We start from the raw sequence: 21699 nt of genomic DNA on the forward strand, positions 1-21699 counted from the left end.
CGACTCAAGCAAGAAAGAAGAATACCATCCGTAGGTGTCTCATGTTTACCTCGCCCGAACAGGTAGAGCCATTCACAATAGCGCCTTGTTTATTATAAGAAATACCTGAACGCAGGTAAAACTCATTGTGAACGCACCCCTATTTTCGGAAATACAATGAATAAGTAATTTATGTTCCTGCAACACAATATTCCGACATAAATTTAAGGAAGGTTCCCTTTTTTTTAAACCTCAATCAGTGTTTTGGGTGACGTTTCGTTTCGGCTGTTGTGGTTGTTTTTGTTTGTTTTACGGATAATTTGGCATTTCTGATGTGTATCTGTGGAAACTAATTGAGTTGTACTCCGATTACGGCCAAAGATGGTAATCTACAGCGAATTGATCGTAATAAGAACACTTACAAGACTTATTAATATTTATTAGTGCTCCTGTTTTCAAGTTTCAACACGATTAATTGACGTTTTTGTAGCATCGCTTACATTTTAATTATACAAAAGGTACGCGTCCCTTTTTAAAATGTAAGAGAAGTTACCATTCGGGTTCGCATCGTCACACCCAAAGCATACACAAATAAACATGTTGTATCATGGCATTTCAATAAGCAAAGAAATACAATACGTATAATTGTACTACAGTTCGAAAGTGTAAAAGCACAAATAGTTCCAAATTCAAACTCGAATTTACAAAGCAATTTTATTTATCATTCAGAAAACTCACGCACTACTCTTATTAGTTTACGAATAAGTCCGATATTGCAATAAATTTTATTTTTAAAACGGCATTTAGAATGATGGGGGTGTTTTATAGGAGGCAGACAGAATTCAGAGTAATCCTATTGAATCATTGTAGTGGCTCAAATACCGGGAACATGTACAAATAAAGACCTACCTGGGAAGCACCTGCTGTTCCTCTATTAAACAACCCAATAACTGTTCCCCATCAAACAATATTGAACCTTCAGTATATAAAATAAGGGTTCAGAAATACGCAAAGTTAAGAGTGGTTTTGCGTATACCAATAGGTTCTTTTTGGTCAGATTGTTCATAAATGTAAGCGCCGCGTGAATTTTCTTTTCTCCGATGTTTGTCGAGTAATTTTAGATTTCAAGGAATGTCAGCAAGTGGAGCGTAGTTTTTTTTTAATAGCCGGTGGTCTCACGGTCTACTGCACATATAATAAATTTACCTACTTATCACTTAGGGTCAAGACAGATAAAAAAACAAGTTGTAAACACAAGTTTCCTAATAGTAATTGATATAATTGGGTTAGATAATGCAGAGAAATTAATGTTATGACAGTTCCGTAATGAGTTTCGTAATGAGATTGATAGTGACGTTAATATTTAATTGAGTTAACATTGGCGCCAAAAAGGCGTCAAAACTTGATGTTTCGAGCGATTATTCACAAATTAAACGGTAATTTTTGGAAGATACAATGATCTTATCATAAAGATACAATTTGATTATAGAACCGGTAACTACCGGTTAACAGAAAGTACATACTTAGTTCTAAAAACCGTCCAAACTTCGTCGAATATTTTTTGACGATTATTAACTTGACGTAAACAATTCAAACTGTATGTTAACGTACATATATAACTTACTTTTGATATTTATAGTCTAGAAACCCACGACATTTTTTACAGTCAGTTCAGTGACATGTCTTAGTTATCCAGTCAAATTACGAGTATCCGTAAAGGTAGAAGTAAGTAGTGACTTACCTAGCTCTCAGTCCAGTCGATGAGTTTTGACTTCTCTTCCAAAAGGTTTTCAGACCTTGAACATCTTCACTTCATACGTGGAGCCCAGGTCAAGGGATCCACGAAGAATCAAGGAAACTTTACAGCACAGGTACATTATAGTGATATTTGAATTTGTACCGGAAACCACACTAATCCCAATAAGGCCTTTGGGTTGAAAGGTCAGATGGCAGACGCTTCCGTTAAACTAGTGCCTACGCAAATCTTGGGATTAGTTGTCAAAAGCAGACCCCAGGCTCCCATAAGCCGTAGCGAATGCAAAGAGGATTATAATGATACAAATAGTAGAAGGCACTCACCTCGCTCTCAGTCCAGTCGATGAGGCTCGACTTCTCTTCCAGAAGGTTCTCTGAGCTTCGCTTCTCGTCCTCCCCGTCCCCCTCGTCCTTGAACACCTTCACTTCATCCGTGGAGCCCAGGTCGTCCCCCCCAGAGCTCGCGGCCGAGCTCGAATGCGCATGCGGCATTTTCAACACATCGCACTACCTATCATCCATTGTACTTTTTAAAACTAATATGAGATCACAGATAACTTTTGTCAGGTTGAACTTAAGCTAAGGTTGAGGCGTTCCGTTTGACTTGCGTTATATCTGGAAAAGAAGAAAAAACACGTTAATTCATTGGCTTGGCATCCGTTGGCTCATTGGGTTGGGTCGACGAAGGTTGTAGGTCACAACTGGATGAAACTAGCTCAGGACCGGGACAAGTGGTGTATTAGAAGAGAGGCCTATGCTCAGCCGTGGGCAATAAAAGGCTGATATGATGTATGTTAATTCATTTATCATAGATGGCGTTCATGGCGTAGGTGCGGGGTGCAGGTAGGTAGACCGAAAAGGAGATGGTGCGACGACTTGGAAAAAAATATCCAAACTGGTGGGAAAGTGCAAGCGATAGGGTTGAGTGGAGAAAAAGTGGGGAGGCCGTTGTACAGCAGTAGGACGCTTAAACTGGCTAAAAGAATAAAAATTCGGGAGCTTTTAAACTGGTTTTCATACGATGTTGAAGACTTAATTGTTGCGTACGAAAATCTACGTAATCGAGTGTAAATTGTACAAGAGAGGATTAAGTTTAAAAACATAACAAGCTTGTTCAATATGAGTCAGACTCCTAGCCTATTTCTTTAGGAAAAAAATCATAAATGTAATTCCAACAAGTTGCCAATTTCTCATTGAAAGTATTTTTAGTATAAGGTATTTTTAGTGTCAGAAATGGCTGGCCAAATTAAATTTACATACATGTAGTTGTTGAGCCGAGTGCATAAATAAACGTGATAATGATAAGAAGTAAGGTCAACGCCATCGTAAAATGCAAGAGTGAAAGATTGGTATTTTTGCATGTAGTTTTACATAAGGCCAGCCAAAACACACGGGTTTATAGACATATTATAATAGGGAACTCGCCAGTACGAGTAGGTATTTAAAATTTTATAGCATGCACGAAATAAAGCATCAGATAATTATAAGAAAAATATGGACGGATAGTTGTTTTTAACCAATTTCTTTTTCTTTGATAATTTACTTACCTTATTGATATCTTCGACAAACTGCCCCTTTAGCACGACTTTCCTCGTCGCGCGCGAGTCCATACATCAAGCGCGACTTCAAGTATGGACTCGCGCGCGACAAGGCAAGTTGTGCTAAAGGGGCAGTAGGTACATATTTGTATTGCATTGGAACTGAATTTAATTGGCCTTTTTTCTTATTTTTGTAGCATACCTAAATACTAATTAGTTTCAAAAGTGTGTTGATCAACAAATAAGACACTTGAGATCAACTTGTATTGACCGAGTACATAATGCAATATAACTGCGTCGCAATGTCTGGAGCTCGACATTAATGGAGTATTTGTCGACGGCGTCCAAGTTGATCAGGTCGAGACTACCACATTCCTGGGCTTCGAACTGGACAGAGGACTGCAATGGGAATCGCACATAAGCAAATTGTGTAATAAGCTAGCGAGCGCCTGTTTTGCCCTGCGCCGCCTAGCGAGAGTCGTGCCCATAAATGTGGTACGATCTTGCTACTTTGCCACCGTACACTCTCTCCTACAATACGGCACGGAGCTGTGGGGATGCGCTGCCGAATGGGAGCGTGTCTTTCGTATGCAAAAGAGAGCCGTCCGAGCGATTGTGCAGGTGAGTCAAGGCACGTCTGCACGACCTTACTTTAAGGATCTTCGGATACTTACCCTGCCCTCCATGGTGATATTTCAAGTGGCTACATACGTGCGCTGTCACTTTCACGAATACTCAAGTGGAGCGGACATTCATGGGCGAAACCTACGTAATGCCCAAAAGCTCGTGGGAGTCAAGCATAAATTGGCAAAATCCGCAAAACTCACACATATAATGGGCCCGGTGTGTTCAACCGTTTGCCACCACACGTCACTGACGCGCCGACACTGACCAGTTTCAAAACTAGGCTTAAACGATGGCTTATCGAGCACACTTTCTACAGTTTTTCAGAATTTACCAACTTAGTAAATACCTAATGTAGGTAACCAACTGTAGATAGTAATATTTAATTTTTATTTTTATTTGCGGTATGTTAAGTTATAACTTAATAAATCAATTATAAGTATTATTATAAGAAACTATTAAGAATGACATGTAATAGGAATTATTATCAATAAACGAATATGAATATGAATATGAATGAAAAATCGAAAAGGTGTCCTTAGGTTAATCTACATGTCGTTCAATATACGTAAGTATCTTATACTTGTTATTAACAATGTTTTCGAGACAAATGTGTCATAAACAACGCAACGGTAGCATGACATAAGTATCAGTGGCGGAGCGTCGATACAAGTCGATTCCCAACGGGTTCCCTAAAATTCTCTAGTATCTGTAGAAGTCCATACAAAACAGATGCCAAAAACCCCTCCGGCTTTACCAACGAAAATTTTCACGCGCCGCCACTGATAAGTATCCACATATCAGGTTATGGTATGTTAAGGGTATCTAATGTCGTATGCTGTTATCCGAAATAAAATACTTATCTAATGTCACAAATATGTATGACACTGCATTTAGAATAGAAAACGCCAGAAAGTCTACTTAGGAAGTAGGTATATATTACGTCGGAGGACTTACCTACACAAATATATGTAACGTTTCCGATCAAAAGGTACCATATTGTCAGTTGTCAATTAGACCGCTTTCATATTGAAATATTATGTAAATAGCGCGTTATTGACCACTGACAATAAGTAATTAAGTACCCTTTTGATTGTAAATGGCACAACAATTCTTATCTCTTTCTAATAACTGCAGCGTAAAAAGAAGACTAGTTTTGCCTATAGCACAGTTTTGATTTCGCAAAAACAAGTATCAGTTTCACATATCAAATGATCAATTACAAAATAAAAGTTGAACATACGTAAATTTTAAATGAAATGAAGGTTAAGATTAATTTCCATTAGTTACTTTTATTAGCTAAGATTCCCACGTACTTATGAAAAGGTCCCTATTGCTAATGAAGCATAAGGACCCTTTAGGCATGACACGCCACAATATGTTTTTAATGTTGTATGTTACTTCTTTGCTCTGCCCTTCAGACTTGAACAGTGTACAAAATAAGTTTGCAACTATTTTGACAGTCTCGCCGGTGCAAATTTTATGTTGACACGTCAAATTGGATGAAATTATAAATAAAATAAAATAAATATTGGGGGACTAACCTAGCCCCAAACTAAGCAGAGCTTGTACTATGGGGACACTGGCGATCGAATATATGAAAGAGGCCCGTTCCTAGCACACATTCTAAGCTCGTGTACGTGAACGCGTACCATGCTTGTATGAATGAGATATGACAGGTTGACTGTTCGCGTTTTTGACAAGCGGTAACTGTGAGGTAACCGAGAGGGGGCGGGCGGTACTTTCAGCGGGGAGCGGGAGTGGCCATACTGTACGATAGTACTCTTTATTATACTGTGCTATGGGTGCTAGGCGACGATATACTTACTTACTCATAGATAAATACATACTTATATACATAGAAATCATAGAATTATGACGTTGTTAACTTAACTTATCTTGGCCTGAGTCTAGGCAGATGATAACGTAAATATTAGGTTTTATTTAAATAAGTTTCTGTTGCGGTGCTCATATAAGATCATAAACAACCATTCACTCAATTGTATCCCTTAAAACTAAGACATAAGCTTAGATTCAGCTTCCGTCGTCTCACAGGTCAAGATTGGCTCAAGCCTCTGAGCTCTGGATCGAGGTCGTGTTTTTCTATTCCTATCCTAGGTTTAAGTACGTTTTGATGACGCTTCTTTTGAACCTATTTCTCTTAAAAGTGTTATTACATACATACAATCACGCCTGTTTCCCATAAAGGGGTAGGCAGAGCACATGAAACTGCTAAAGTTACAGTGCCACTCTTGGCAAATAAGGGGTTGAAAGAAAACGAAACTGTGACATTGCAAGTGTTATTAACATTTTTAAATATGTTATTATACATTGTAAAGTGCAATTTTAGTATATATTTCGGGGGTCTTGGGTCTCCAAGGCCTCCGAAAAAAAGCAAAAGATAGGTAAAGCTTTAAGATTTTGGTGAAATTTGCTATGCATAAATTATTAAATATGAGTTTCGAGGGTGAAGTCGATGTAGCTAGCGGAAAAGTTGAAGGCAGTGATAGCAAAAAATCTATATTGTCTATTAAACTCTTAGCTATAAAGAAAAATACACGAGTATAAACCATTAACAAATAATAATATCGTGCAACGTCCATAAGATAAATAACTTTTTTTATTAAAGTTTTCAATGTTTCGAAATAGATTTATTTCACGAACACGATACTTTGTAGAGATTTTGTGCGCAACATTTCCAAAAAAACAACGTAACCATATTAAAAACTGACCGTCCGATTTCAGTTGGAAATATTTGTTCAGCAGATTCAGTTTCATCCCGGTTTTAATTAAACACATGTAGTAAAAAACTGAACGAGAGGTCAACGACCCGTGTCAAATTTGAATAGACTGCGCAAGCGACATATGATACGACAGTGCACTCGTTACTATGCTAGGCCGAGCGACGAATGATAATTTAACGACGTCATGGTAACTAGAACTATCGAAGTAAGTTTGAGATACGGGATGTAGGTCAAATAAGTTTTGGCCGATGTTCTGAACAAGTATTAGCAAGTTGTTGTCAATTATCTACCATAAGTTTTTTTTAAATCAAAGAAACTAATGAAAATTTCGTTTTATTTAATAAAGTGGGTGATAGAGTCAAATCAGTCACATTTGTAAATCTACGTTGTCTAATTGTTATTGCCCAAATGCACATTGTAGTCGATGGCTATGGCTGTCGAAAGTTTAGTATCTTATTAGTTGTAGACTATAGTTACAGTAGACAATGGAAGAAGTATATTTAGGAATTTTGTAGCGCTTATAGAAATCGCTCTGTGCCTACACTTGCTGTCATGCGTGGGAACTGTGAACGCGTTGCTTTTGTAATGTAAGTCAGTTTTACTAACCAAAGATCGATGTTAAATAGGGAACAGAACTGTCGCACATAGGGGTATTTCGCTAAAAAAGCTGGCCATTGAATAAGAAAATATATATATATATATATATATATATATATATATATATATATATATATATATATATATATATATATATATATATATATATATATATTAAAATAGCATGATTCACACAATGGAAGTACTTATAAAAATGTATATAAATAATTTTGGCTTTTTTTAGTCAAATACCCCTATGTGTGTCGTTCCGCTCTCGCACCAAGCGTTGGTCAGAGGTGTAAACGCGGTGCATTTTGATTATTTTAAATTTTATTATCAACCGAAGATAATATCTAATAACTTAATAGAATAGTTGTTCGGCTCTCGCACTATACGCATTTGTCATAGTTGGTATGTCAGAGGTGTGAACGCGGTGCATTTTGAATAATGACGGCGGAGGTATGCATGTCAATGATCTGAGGGATAGATGTGGCACTGTTGATATTAAAAACAGGTTTATGTCCTTAAGATGACAACAGATATAATTTTCTAAAGATTAATGGAGTATATGCATTTGCAAATTGAAAGAAAGTGGTAAACATTATAATGAAGTATTTGGACTTATTGGAGTATTCCTAGATTATTTTATAGTCCAGCGAAGCAACCTTTTGATTTTGGCCAACAGTTTTGAGTGACTCAAAATGGCTCATATAGTTACCAAGAAATCGTACTTCTTATGAACAAAGTATTTGACTCGGTCAAAAAGTTGTTTCACTTCATGTCATGTCATGACATTACATATAAATAACAATCATCATCATCATTTTAGCTGAGCATATGTATTTCTTCTAATAAGTATGCTCCTTATCCCGGTCCCGAGCTATTTTGTTCTCTAGAATTTTTTCGAACATACATTAATAAAATGCACATAAAAGAGCGTATATATAAAAAAAAAAACATAAATTATTCCCTATCAGATGGAACAAACCAATAAAATTTGTCGCTTTTTATAAATATATTTGTCAAATAAAATAAAATCCAACACCAAATTAAATTGTTACAAGAACCAGTTTGCCATAACACGAAACAAACTTAATACAAGTTTTTTTCATATAAACGATAACAAAATGATAATGTAAAATAACAGAGGCAATAAAATTAACTGTTTAATTAGGGTTTACCAAAAAGCTGTCAATGCTACATTTAATAAGGTAGCACATTAATATTTTATCGGGATTATGGAATATACGACAACTGATACGTGTATTTTTCATTTTCAATATATTGCAGTTTTTACATGATATTAATCAATTGAGACACACTTGAGCTTCATATTTCTCGGATTGGGTGTCATATTTTTTTTTTGTCTGCGCCCAATCCAACATGTCTTGAAAAAATTCTTGACTTTAGAAAAAATGGTGATAATTTGCAAATTGTGCACAGTAACGCCATCTTTTAGTGCTTGGTCGACAGGACAGCCCGGGACATCCACCTTAAGTAAAAGAAGCTGTAATCTTGTAATGTAAGGTTTTATAGGCCATATTAGGTACAGCAGAAGCAGAGGACAGAAACTTAAAAAAGAAACATGATGTATAATTTGATAAATAATTAAATAATAGGGGAATGGACGTAATTTAACAGGATTATAATGAACGTAACTAAAGTTTTATGATAAAACTTTTATCATATTTGTACTGTATTTAAAGTTATCTAAATATGTATATCGTCACATTAAAGTAAAAATGTTACAGACATAGCCGATATTAGAATTAACTACAATCAAACACAAAGAACAATATAAATAAAAAGAAAAATATGAGTTACGTCTCTGATCTATGTCAGGTCTTCAGCAATCGCGACATACATTATTAGTCCGTGCACATTGCATTGACTACATGAACTGTACAAGACCGTATGTCTATGTAATCTATGTATACAATCGCTGCTATACTGTCACTTGTGCTAGATCAATGCGACGCGTTTTCGCTAATTAGTTGCAAAGTTTCTATTTAAAACTCAAATTTAAATATTATAAGGTCCGTCTATCAGACAGACTATCTAAATCTATTCACCATTTATAATACATATTAGTATGGATTTAGATAGATACGGACAAGGTGCCAATATATACATACACTACCTTAATACATAATATGATCTTGAACTCACGCCTGCATTCCCAAAAAGGGGTAGGCAGAGCACATAAAACCGCTCAAGTTTCAGAGCCAGTATTAGCAATTATTAAGAAAAAACCACATTGCAGTGACAGGTTGCTAGTCCATCGCCTACATCACAATTTAACCCATATCCCTTAGTCGACTTCTACGACACCTAAGGAATGAAAGCGGGTGGTGAAGTTCTTAACCCGTCACCACACTGGGTACCAAATTATTGTGTAGGTATTGTGCACATATTTTTAGGTATTTGTTCGTGTCCATATTTATTACTTTGACTGTATCGACTTAAGTCGTTATGTCTAAACATATTTCACACATCTGTCACAGTGTCTTGTCTTAAAAATAAGCTGTAAATTATTTTAATGACATAATACTATAGTAACAAATTCAAAGATGTTTAGACCTAACCTAACGACCTGAGTAAATTTACGTTCGTAGCACGCACTATAAATAGCGAGCGCACCCATCGTGAAGCAAACTAACCATGTTTATAGTTAGGTCAGAAGTTACTGAAGTTAGTGTCCATTACTGTTAACAGGTCTACACTTAGACCTAGGAGCTACAGATAAAGGCGCGTCATAGTGTTTATATGGGCAAAAAACTGTTGGCTTAACACGAGTCACTATGAGTCACACTCAACACTAACATTTTTGCTAAGGTAAATAATAAATATTGGGGACACCTTACACAGATCAACTTATCCCCAAACTAAGCGAAGCTTGTACTATGGGTGCTAAGCGACGATATACATACTTAAATAGATAAATACATACTTATATACATAGAAAACATCCATGACTCAGGAACAAATATCTGTGCTCATCACACAAAAAAATGCCCTTACCGGGATTCGAACCCGGGACCGTGGCTTAGCAGGCAGGGTCACTACCAACTAAGCCAGACCGGTCGTCAAATAACTTACTATACTTACATCTCACTCTTAAATAATGTCAGTAGGAGGGAGACACGTAGAAAATAGAAATTTAGAAAGAAAGTTTGAGCTGTGGAATAAGCTCCCTGCCGAGGGTTCCCCGAGGGTGTACAGTCGAGTTCATAAAAATGTGTACATTTTTTCACCTTATAGTAACAAGTTAAGGTAAAGAACTGTACACAATATTTTATGAACTAGACTACAGTATGGAGTTGTTCAAAAAAGGAATGTACACATTTCTAAAGGTTCGGCTACGTGCAATACCTCTGCAGTTGCAAGCGTCCATACTGCTTACCATCAGGCGGGCTGTAGGTTTGTTTGCCATCATGTGGTATAAAAAAAAAAGTTACGCACACTAGCGAATGGCAATCTCAAACTTGTAGTAAGGCAGTGCTTGTTGTTCAACATTTAAAAATAGGTACTGATTTAATAAAATGTGTAATTGAACAACTAAAAGTAGTTTTTTCAATCATTCTACGGAACGAAAGTAGCGATTAGGATTATCCAGGGGAAAATGGGCATAGGGGTGGAGTGACGCTAACCACACCCATCTCTCATGTAGGTAAGCATTTCCGAAAACCAATTCCACTAACAGCAAAAACAATAAACTTGCACTTAAACACCAAAACTTTAGTGTTAACGCTTCACTTCAAAACTATCGCAACCTCCTATAAGTCTCCAGAATAGTCTTCAAATTTAAACCTAAATACCTAAAGAATATAGTAGATGTTCTAAACGCAGACTTTGAAAGCGACGCGGATTTGAAGATGTACAAGTTATAAATAGAATAGCGAAAGCACTAAACAGTAACGTAAAGTACAGAATGCAATCTTCTGTATACCGCGATTTTTCAAAAGGTCGTATCTCCATATGCGTTCCATACTGACTTGCGATGTTTCAAATGAGCGGCTTGTAATACGACGCTCCCGGGAGTGTATTATGTACATTTTACTGTTAAGAAATCTATTTGGACGTAGTTGGTTTAATTTAATTTCATTTATGCATTGAACTTTGCGGTTTTACAGGATTCTTGCTCGTATTTTGTTGCATTTCGATCTACACTACCAGATACATAGAAATTATACCGCAGGTGTAAAGGTATGTTATGATTATTGGCACTACGAGTAACCTAACCATCCTAACGGCTACTTATAAGACGTAAGTGCCGACTTTTCCATGTAACATCACTTATGAACTTGTCTCAACATAAGTGACACTTAAAGTACAAAAACCAATAACAGATTTTTTACAACGTCGCTCTATTAACCTATCAATACCCATTTAACTTTCAAACGTTCGTCAAATTGTAGACATTCCCATATTAGAACCCATTGTAACCGACAGAAAACACGTGTCGAGTTTATTCCTAAAAATTCGTCACATACCCATAATGTCAGTTACAGCATTTTCAACCGAACAGTATTGTTTTAAAGTCTCTAGTGAGGATTTGTAAACTGGTAGCACATGGAGGGGTGTCATGTTACCGGTCACGTCTAGGGTGACATTGAAAACGCTTGCAGAGCGCATGCGTCGTCGTAATACCAGTATGGCGGCGGCCGACAGTCAACGCCGATTAAGGATGGGCCGAATATTCGGTAAATATTCGGTATTCGGCAAGATTTTCAATGTTCGTATTCGGCCAAATAGTTCGGTTACATTGTCGAATATTTACTGAATAAACAAAGTAAATAAATAGCGTAAGTTGTTTCGTAATTCATCGGATAATGACCTCCTATTTCAGCATTCTAAGGAACTACCAAAGAGAGTTTCGGTTTGGTAAGAGCTGAACCGAATGTTCGGCCGAATATTCGTATTCGGCAAAGTCCGAATCGGTCGTCCCATCTCTAACGCCGATAGATTCCTAGGAAAAGTTGAAAATTATCAGATAAGATAATTATATGATTTTTGAAAACCCTAAAAAGACGAAAGGAATAGTGCCATGCAACCTTCTACCCTAAATTGCTGTCGAATGAAATTGAAATTACTATTATTTATTCTGTGGTCTTGTACCCGTACGGGGCTCCTAGGTATTTCTGCACAGATTGCCCTTAGGGCATCTGAAACAACTAATATCCTTTTCTGCTTATCTATTGGTTTAATGTGGCTACCTGCCGTCAAAACATTATTCAAACCGTTACCGTTAAAACATTACTTTGTACTTTGTATAATTTATTGAAATGAATTTCCATAGAGTAGGTACCTAGTCTGTTATTTTTTTTTGATGAATACTTTTGCTTATTAAATTGTATGTAATGTTTTGAAAAGAAGTGGCCTGCCGAGTTTCTTGTCAGTCCCATAGTCACTATGGCATAGTGGATACCCCCCTCCAACTGAGGGGGGACTGAAATCTTCTCGAGGCTGAGGCGTAGGATTAGAGCCGGCGTAGCTTTATTTGACGTTCATAAGCGCATTGTAATATGCCTACTTGGAAATAAATATTTAATTTCATTTCATTTAGACACTACGATACGCATTGTCGTTTTAAATAGCAATATGTTACATTCGTTTCTGCTAATATTCGACTGCCTAGCGCTCGCCAAGCATTTGAAATAATTTGCCTGAAGATGCCCGTACAGCAAAAAAAAAGTCTCAATTACAAACACCGTCCATTGTAATTAGAACCTAATTAATGTTCAAATAAGGTCAGTAATTGCAGGCTACTGTTGACCGTTACGGTTGTTATGGGTTTTGTTGAGTAAGAAGTGAAGCTCAACTCAAGTTCGGTGTCGCCATGTTTAGTCTGTTCAGGAATGAAATGTTTGTAGGGGCATATTTGAGGAATGCACTATTCCATAGTAAAATATGTGTACGTAAGTGGCTTTCCAAGGGAGAAGGGTGCTTTAAGTGCATTAAAGACGTTTTCATTTCAAATTATAAGGACCTCTTAAACATGAACAGTACATTTTTTTTTGTGTCATTTTAGATTAAGAATCATTTAAAATTTTTTTAAATTTTAATACTACCTAAAATTTTTAAAAGTGTGAAAATCTCGAAAACCAGGCGACTTTTACTAAACCTAAAAGTCGATTTTCTGGACCAGTATAAGGTGCCCTCTTGGTGGTTAAAAGGTTGCCCATTAATTACCGGGCACCCGGTATGATAATGTCGTAACTGCTCTTTGTTCACTTTATACATATTCCAATGAAAGTTTTAGCATCTATTAAAATGACCTAAAACACTCCCGAGTTCCCGACCGCGTCATAGTAGACCGATTTTCATGAAACATGGCTAAGAACACTCCCGACTAACTCAGCTTTCAAACAAGAAAAACGAAATCTAAATCGGTTCATCCGTTCGGGAGCTACGATGCCATGCCATGATACGATGAGCAGACACACACGCAGACAGACAGATAGACAGACAGACAGACACGTCAAACTTATAACACCGTCGTTTTTGCGTCGTGGGTTAAAAATTACACCTGTCTAAGTCGTCATAGTTGTATAATTTTTGCTTAATTAAAAGGTGTAAGGGTCTGTTACAATTGCCAATTATTTCTAGGTAGCAAAAATGCAAGTACATACAATACGTAAAACATCTAGATTAATATAAGTTTAATAGCATATAATTAAACGGAAATTAAGTTGAATAATAACCAAGAACATAATTTTTAATTATTAAACATGTAATTTACAATAGTAATAACATAGAAAGCACCTTCAAGCATACAATAATATTTCTCGTTCTAGATACTAAACTAGGGTTACTTTGCGAAACTGACCAATAAATCTAATAATATCCAATACTACGAACAAGTACATAAATCATTGTGTAAACATGAATATAAGTGGCTAACTGACCATGCAGATTTTATATTACTGATAACAGTTTCGTTTCAATAAGCAGTCGGTATGGCGATGGAATCATGAACGCACTCATAAGTATGTTTTTATACTTTAACCGGTTGAGAAGTATTCCTATTGCTAAGGAGAATTCGATTCAGATCGAACGAAATCTGTCACTTCTTTGGAATAAGTATATTCTACGCATGTTGTTGTTCATCATCGCCCCGTCAAAATCTACATTTTATGACTGAAAATAGGACTACCATTGCTACATCGTATTATCGCTACACTGGTCAACGCGAGATGCCGAGCGTTTTACTAGTTAATCTTAGCGAACAACTGCTCCAGAACTAAAAACTAGTGCGCATAATGTAAAACTAAAAAGCAAAGTGTCGTAACTGCACATACACTTTATATGGCTATTACAACATTTTGTCTATCAATAATGTTCTTGTGTGAGTTTCCGTATGAGGTACAGTCGGAGTTAATGCGGTGGAGCGTTCTAGTTTTTATTGCAATATGAATTGAATGGCTAATAAATGTTAACAGTAATTTTGCATACCCGTTTTTTCAGTCGTAATGATAATTGTGAAACTGTTAAGCGGATTGGCAATCGCTTCATTGGTTCACACTAAAATATTCAATGTAAATAGTAGGAATAATGTTACTGAAATATCGCAGGCAGCATATTTTGTGATGTTTTGTACAAAAACGAAAACGCAGGCTTTTATAAACATTTTATCATTGTAACATCAGAACAATCATGTTCGTTCACAACGGTTTCATGCAATGGCGATGATTCAATTATAGAAATTAGCGGCGTTACGCCAAGCATTTAGAGCCGTTTGGTGTAATGTCGGTAAGAATGGGTATTATGGAAGGAATGGGGGATGTCTGAAAATTTTAAAATCGCCTGATATTTTTTCTGGTGATAGGAATAAGCATTTCTATTTACAGAAAAAAGTTACAGATTTTTTGGTAGCACCATACATTTTATAAAAATAAAAACGTGTTGCTCGACTGCGCGTACGACACACTTCGGCAGTTATGAGATTTGTCTTAGTCTTTAAAAAAATTCCATTTTGAATCTGTGCTGGCCACAGACACTGACAGTTGATTGTCAGCTTGACATTTTTCTCGGAGAATTCATAACCATATCTGGTGAACTATTTATTACTGTTTTCGACTCATTTTCTCTCCCTGGCCTCTGATTTTGCCTCCTTCTACGACTACCTTCGCTCTCGAACCCCGGACGTTGATTTTACTGGCTTAAAACGACGACCTTTGATATTAACCTCTGGACCTGATTCTGCTTGCATTAACGAAGACGTTTGCTTTTAAACACTGGACCTGATCCTGCTGAACTGTTTACGATCCGTTTTGCCTCCCTGACTTCTGATTTTGCTTGATATAAGGACGATCATCGCTTTTAAGTTCCGGACACTATTTGTTATAATGAATACAAGTACATAAACACGATATAAGGATCCCAAAACATGCTTTATACCAACTTGTTCTAAAACCAACCAGAAAAACCCAGATTTAAAATTGTTCATATTAAGAAAGGAGCTGAAGGAAAGTTGGTCTCAATAGGTTGGCAGGAACTGCCCAACCAGAGTGTGATTTTGCTGTGAAGACCACCTGAGTGTAAGATACCGTGTCTTGTTTACCAACCTTAAAATGCAGTTACACGCTGGCAATAATATCATAAAAAAGAAAGCCATAAATATCTGACACGGTGGCATTTTATAAAATGTGTATTTTGTTGGATAGACCAATAGGAAAAATATGGTAAAATACATTTTTTTTTATAATTTGCAATGTCCTATAATAAAATACAATTGATTTATTTTATTGTGTTGTTTTATTTTACTTCTGAGTTGTAGGTGTGTCATGTGTGTCGAGTTACTGTCAAGTTACTATCAAATTCAGTCGGCTATGGCTTTCCATATTCTTCTATGGCCCTCCATACTGTTAAAGCATGATTAACAGCACTATAGTAGATTGTGTTACGAGGGAGCAAAATTGCATATTTATAGCGAGGATATAAATGGAATTGTGAACAAAGTGAAGTATTCTATATGTAATTGAATACTGAGTGTAGTGACTGGGATTCGAAAAGAAAGGGTTATTTTCTTCCCTGCACTGCGAGGAGGGTGCAAAGAGGCACTTTTCCTCTTTGCTATTAGGGACCAAAGTGATACTTTTCCCTTCAAGGACACATTTTTTTTACATGGTTACATAACATACCATTTTTTATGTTCATATAACATATCATTATATATAAATTTCCTAAAAGTTCATATAACATATCATTATATATAAATTTCCTAAAAGTTGATGTTAATATGTGTAGCAAATTTAATTCCACCTTGTGTCTTAACACTTGAATCCCTCACTACGCTCAGGATTAAATTTAAGAATACCTTGCTACACTCAAGATATATATCTCATTTTTCTCCTTGTTGCACAATCTACTATTGCTACCATTTGACATTTTTTTTTTCATATCATATAAGCAAAATACTAAAATATGAATCAGGTCTGTTGTAAAAATATTATGCACTTAATCGACACAATTTTTTTATACATAATATTAAAATATGTTGCAACATAAAAATGTTCTCATAGCAATATAGGTATTAAGATTTATAAGATTATAAGTATTAAGATTTTTAGTTATTAAGAACTATATTTGCAGTGCCCTTACAGGGTTCATAGCTGTGCTATACCTACTGAAATGTAACAACTTATGTACCTATGATAGCAATAAAGAATTACTGATTACTGATTATTACTTATGTGCAAACACTTTCCGTGGCGTTAATATTTTATACAGGCCAGACAAAGTTATTGAACAGAAAAGTGTCACTTAATTCCCTCCTAATAGGGCCGAAAAGTACCCTTTCTGAATGGGTGATGTGAAAAGCAGTAGGTGTCACATCGCAAACTCATTTCCTTTTTGAGCACTAACTACTTAAAGCAGACAATAAACCAACAATCTAAAGTTATTTGTTTAGGGCACAGGTCCTTCTCTAGTTCTCATCTGTAGGCAGGTGCGCTTATGAATCACTACTAGGAGTTAGCCTGTTTTCACATTACCTGATCCAATATCGGATGTCGGAAGGATTTCAATGGAAAAAATCCAAGACGACGCCTGTAATGTATGGGATATCGGTCCAACATCCGGTATTGGATCGAATAATGTGAAAACGTACTTATGGGTGCTAAAATGAGTAATAATGTTAATATAGATCAAGACAAATTTATGTTTATTACACTCTAATAACATGTAGTTGCACTTTTCAAAATTAATGGGATACACATTCTCTGTCCAAAATATCTCTGCATCTTTCATCAATTTCTTCTTCACAGGCATTGTGTTTGTCGCTGTTCCACATTTTGGCAAATTAGATGAACTAGCTCTTACAAAATCGCTAGTACCTATCCACGTTTTCCCAACTCAATGGGCTTAAAAATTGTAATCAGGTCCGGGGTTCAACGCAAAGGCCGTCGGCAGCAAGCAGGGCAAGCACACGTCTTCGTTAATGCAAGTAGAATCAGGTCCAGGGTTTAAAATCAAAGGTCGTCGTTTTAAGCCAGTAAAATCACGGTCCGGGGTTCGAGAGCGAAGGTAGTCGTAGAAGGAGGCAAAATCAGAGGCCAGGGAGAGAAAATGAGTCGAAAACAGTAATAAATAGTTCACCAGATATGGTTATGAAACTTATGAATTCTCCGAGAAAAATGTCAAGCTGACAATCAACTGTCAGTGTCTGTGGCCAGCACAGATTCAAAATGGAATTTTTTTAAAGACTAAGACAAATCTCATAACTGCCGAAGTGGGTCGTACGCGCAGTCGAGCAACACGTTTTTATTTTTATAAAATGTATGGTGCTACCAAAAAATCTGTAACTTTTTTCTGTAAATAGAAATGCTTATTCCTATCACCAGAAAAAATATCAGGCGATTTTAAAATTTTCAGACATCCCCCATTGACGTAAGTGACAAAGAAGATGGACATCTTTTTTTCAAATAACAGTGTTTTCGTGGTCCTACTCGTATATTTACGTTGAACGTTGATGCTTGCTAGTGGTTTAAATTGTTAATGATTCAGATACTTAATTCCATCTTCTTTTTCAGATCAGAATTTTATCTGTCTCAAGGCTTAAACAGTTAATTGTGACGTTATCGGGGTAAAGGGACCTTATTGTCGATGGCGCTTACGTCCCGCGGCGTCATATTTGCATACGAACATCGCTCATAACGCCGTAAGCACCATCGACAATAAGGTTCCTTTACCCAGGTAACGTCACCATTAAGTTTTGGTGGGATTTTAAATTATCCAAAATTGACGTAAGTGACAAATGACTCGGATACTTCATTCTGTCTTCTTCCTTTTCAGTTAAGTGCTTTTTGTAGCATTAAAGCTTGATGTGTGTTTGTGGCTTAATTAGTTAATTTAAGTTTCAGTGGGATTTTTAATTATACAAAATTGATGTAAGTGACATATAATGAATCAGCAGCAAAGTTAATGAACCTATTTCTTGTTCAAATTACAGTAAGTACCTACTTTTCGCGACTTAAACCTTGCTGCTTGCTAGTGGCTTAATTTGGTAATCTTGTTATTATGGAATTTTAATTTATATCAAATTGACGTAAGTGACATGTAATGATCCAGATACGTCATTACGTCTCCTTCCGTTTCAGATTATATTAGGTAGATTTTGTGTCTCAAAACTAGATTTTTACTTGAGGTTTAATTAGTTAAAAGTAGCTAAATGGTCAATATCATTAGTGTTAAAAGTGGAAAATTCTTAACTGTTACTTACGTTACTTCATGCACTTACGACATTTTTGCTTAATGATTGTTACTTGACAACTGATTCTAATTTTACTTTTAATTAATTTAATTAGTCCGAATATCAAACTAAAAAACATTTTTATGTTGCACTTGGCAACTGACATTGTAACCTCGGTAGGTATGTTTTTATTACAGCACTTAGCAGATATCATTTTATTGTAAACATAAAAATAAATTGTTTTTGTTGTTGTTAAAATGACCAAATCGAAAACATTTATCGTAGGTGACTTTAGTCGATCAGTTTAAATAATGTAAGTAGTTTTACTTTATGAATTTATAAAAACGACGTTTTTTTTATAGTTTTTGCCGTATTTTTTTTTTTTTTTTATGAAATAGGCAGCAAACGAGCAGACGAGCCGCCTGATGGTAAATAAATAAATATACTGTTAACCATAAAACACGATCAATGACCAACACTTATACATATTAACAATATGCGTAAAACAGCGTAACCAACTTTTAAACCACAAACACGAGTTACAAATTAAATATTTACAACTAAACAGAATTAATTCAATGATCATAAAAAATAGCAGAAAGCGGTCAATGAAATTTCACATCCTATCTATGTCCAGTATACGGTACGGTGGGCAAAAACAACCGCCTACCAAGTTTCGCGGCCCGCCTCTAATGGCACCATTGGTGGTCCGGCGCTTCACAAGTCCAAGAACGATATACTCACATCCGTAACGTCGTAAGTCTCAATTAAATCTCATATGAATTGATACTTTTTTCGTTTGAGCGCGCGCGGTGTGACCTTCAAATTCAAATAGTCGTAACTGCCTATATTTTTTCTAACACGCGCGTCGTTTCTTTTTCAAGCGAGCTCGGCTTAGATCTAATCCTCTTCGTTCTAAAAAAGTCTTAAGTCTCTAAGAATATACTATGGGGAGTGTAGTTTTGTTTTGGAGAGTGAAATAATGATGCAAGTAGCTTTAATCACTTGCTAATTATCATATAGGTGCTAATCGATTTACATGTGCCTTATGATAAAGGTAGTAAAGTCGAATTAATGGCTGTAGCAATTAGTAGGTATTCATTCCTTTTGTAGGAAGGCTTCAACTTGGAAAAGTTGCATGGAATTACTGTCATTTACATAGTCAATGAGCGTTTAGGCGCGGTAAAGATAATTCTTACTGGAACTTTACACTAATTAGTTCGAACCATTTTTTTTTTCAATAATGTAGGCACGGCACGGACTTTAATTGTTGATCCACTTCTAGCTCATTTTATACTGGACATCTCATAGTTAAGCATAGTTAAGCTAAGATGTGTCCAGTATAAAATGACCTGGAAGTGGATCAACAATTAAAGTCCGTGACTGTACTATAGGTACAGTTTTTAAAGCTTTTCCGTTCAGATTAACCTTTTTCATAAGATTTTTTTTACTACCTAATTTCCACAATTTTTTACTAACTAATTTTTCACAAGACCACCGTGAACATATTGAACATTAAAACAACATACGTTACTTTAGTGAGAATGACACTTACGAATAAAAACGTCGCCTAATATATATTGAAATACAATAAAAATAATCTAACCACCAATCTACGCGCATACAACAAACTAGATCTTTTTTTAACCTAATAAAAGGGTAAAAGGAACTACGCAACGCTATATTTTTGAAAACAAATATTGTTTTACGTGTTCCAAAAGTCCGTTCGAGCATTTTTTGCTCTTGTCCGTTACGACAAAACGCCAGGGCCCCATTTAATAAACAATACAAATTGTAAATTGTAAATTGTACCGACAATTTACAATTCTACAAGTTTCTGTTCAATAAAAATTACAAGTTACAAATTTGTCATAGTGGAAAATTTACATAATTGTAGGAGTTTAGCTACAATTTTACATATTTCTGTTCAATAAACATTTTCACTTGACAGGTGATTTTTAACAATTTTGTAAGGAAATGTGCTTTATTGAACACATAATTGTAATTACAAGTTTACATATTATGTAAATTGTAGTACAATTCTGACAGGAGATTAATGCTGTGTCAAAACTCGATTTGAAGTGTGCTTTACGATCTGCATAATCAAAAAATATGGTTCTAACAACTAATAGTGACAGTAATGGGACGATTATGAATATCGACGATTTTTTCGTAAAAGGATACATTTTACTTTGGATGTAACGGATTTCACGTTCAATGAAAAATTCCGGGTGAGCATAACTACCGTCGAATATTTACTTTTAAGAATAGGGCAATAGGCCAAATAGGGGGTTATCTTCAAAGTGAGACTAATAGAAATGCAGCTCTTTCACACACTGAACAGATTTTGTGTGCGTTGCACTGGATGAGCTGTGGCTCTCAATATCATGTGGTAGCAGATGCATATGGAGTATTCTAGCCTTTTTTTATACATATTCAAGGATTTCAGTTGCTCGGCAATCTCTATCCACTTCTTTATTTTAATCTCGTGCGATTAATTTTTCACTAAACAGACCAAACAAAATATCCTTATTTACGTAAATGAGAGATAAAATTTTAATTTTTTTGTTGATTTCCATACTTAATATTAAACAGTTAAACGGTAAACCAAATGATAGAGAACTTGTTGAAAATTTTCATTTTATGTAAATTGTAAGTTACCATTACAAATTTGTGAGTACAATGTTGTCATTGTAAACTACAGGCGTTTTTTACATATTTAAATGTTTATTAAACGGCTTTTACAATGGTTACAATTGTACATTTTCTA

General features: G+C 35.7%; 1 protein-coding gene across 4 annotated transcripts in view; it reads right to left on the reverse strand.

Annotated features, from left to right (window-relative positions):
* The window catches only part of LOC125237359 (protein pangolin, isoforms A/H/I/S), a 257665-nt gene that overhangs the window by 220243 nt on the left and 15723 nt on the right, over positions 1-21699 (reverse strand). For 3 of the 4 annotated variants that reach the window (XM_048144361.1, XM_048144360.1, XM_048144362.1), the window contains exon 2: positions 2059-2349. In XM_048144361.1, the coding sequence (XP_048000318.1) occupies positions 2059-2226 (168 nt within the window). In that variant the 5' untranslated portion in view covers positions 2227-2349. Of the gene's footprint in view, positions 1-2058; positions 2350-21699 lie in introns of those variants that run through there. The other variant, XM_048144363.1, reaches the window with a different exon arrangement.

The sequence above is a fragment of the Leguminivora glycinivorella genome, chromosome 21, assembly GCF_023078275.1.
Source record: "Leguminivora glycinivorella isolate SPB_JAAS2020 chromosome 21, LegGlyc_1.1, whole genome shotgun sequence".
NCBI lineage: Eukaryota > Metazoa > Arthropoda > Insecta > Lepidoptera > Tortricidae > Leguminivora > Leguminivora glycinivorella.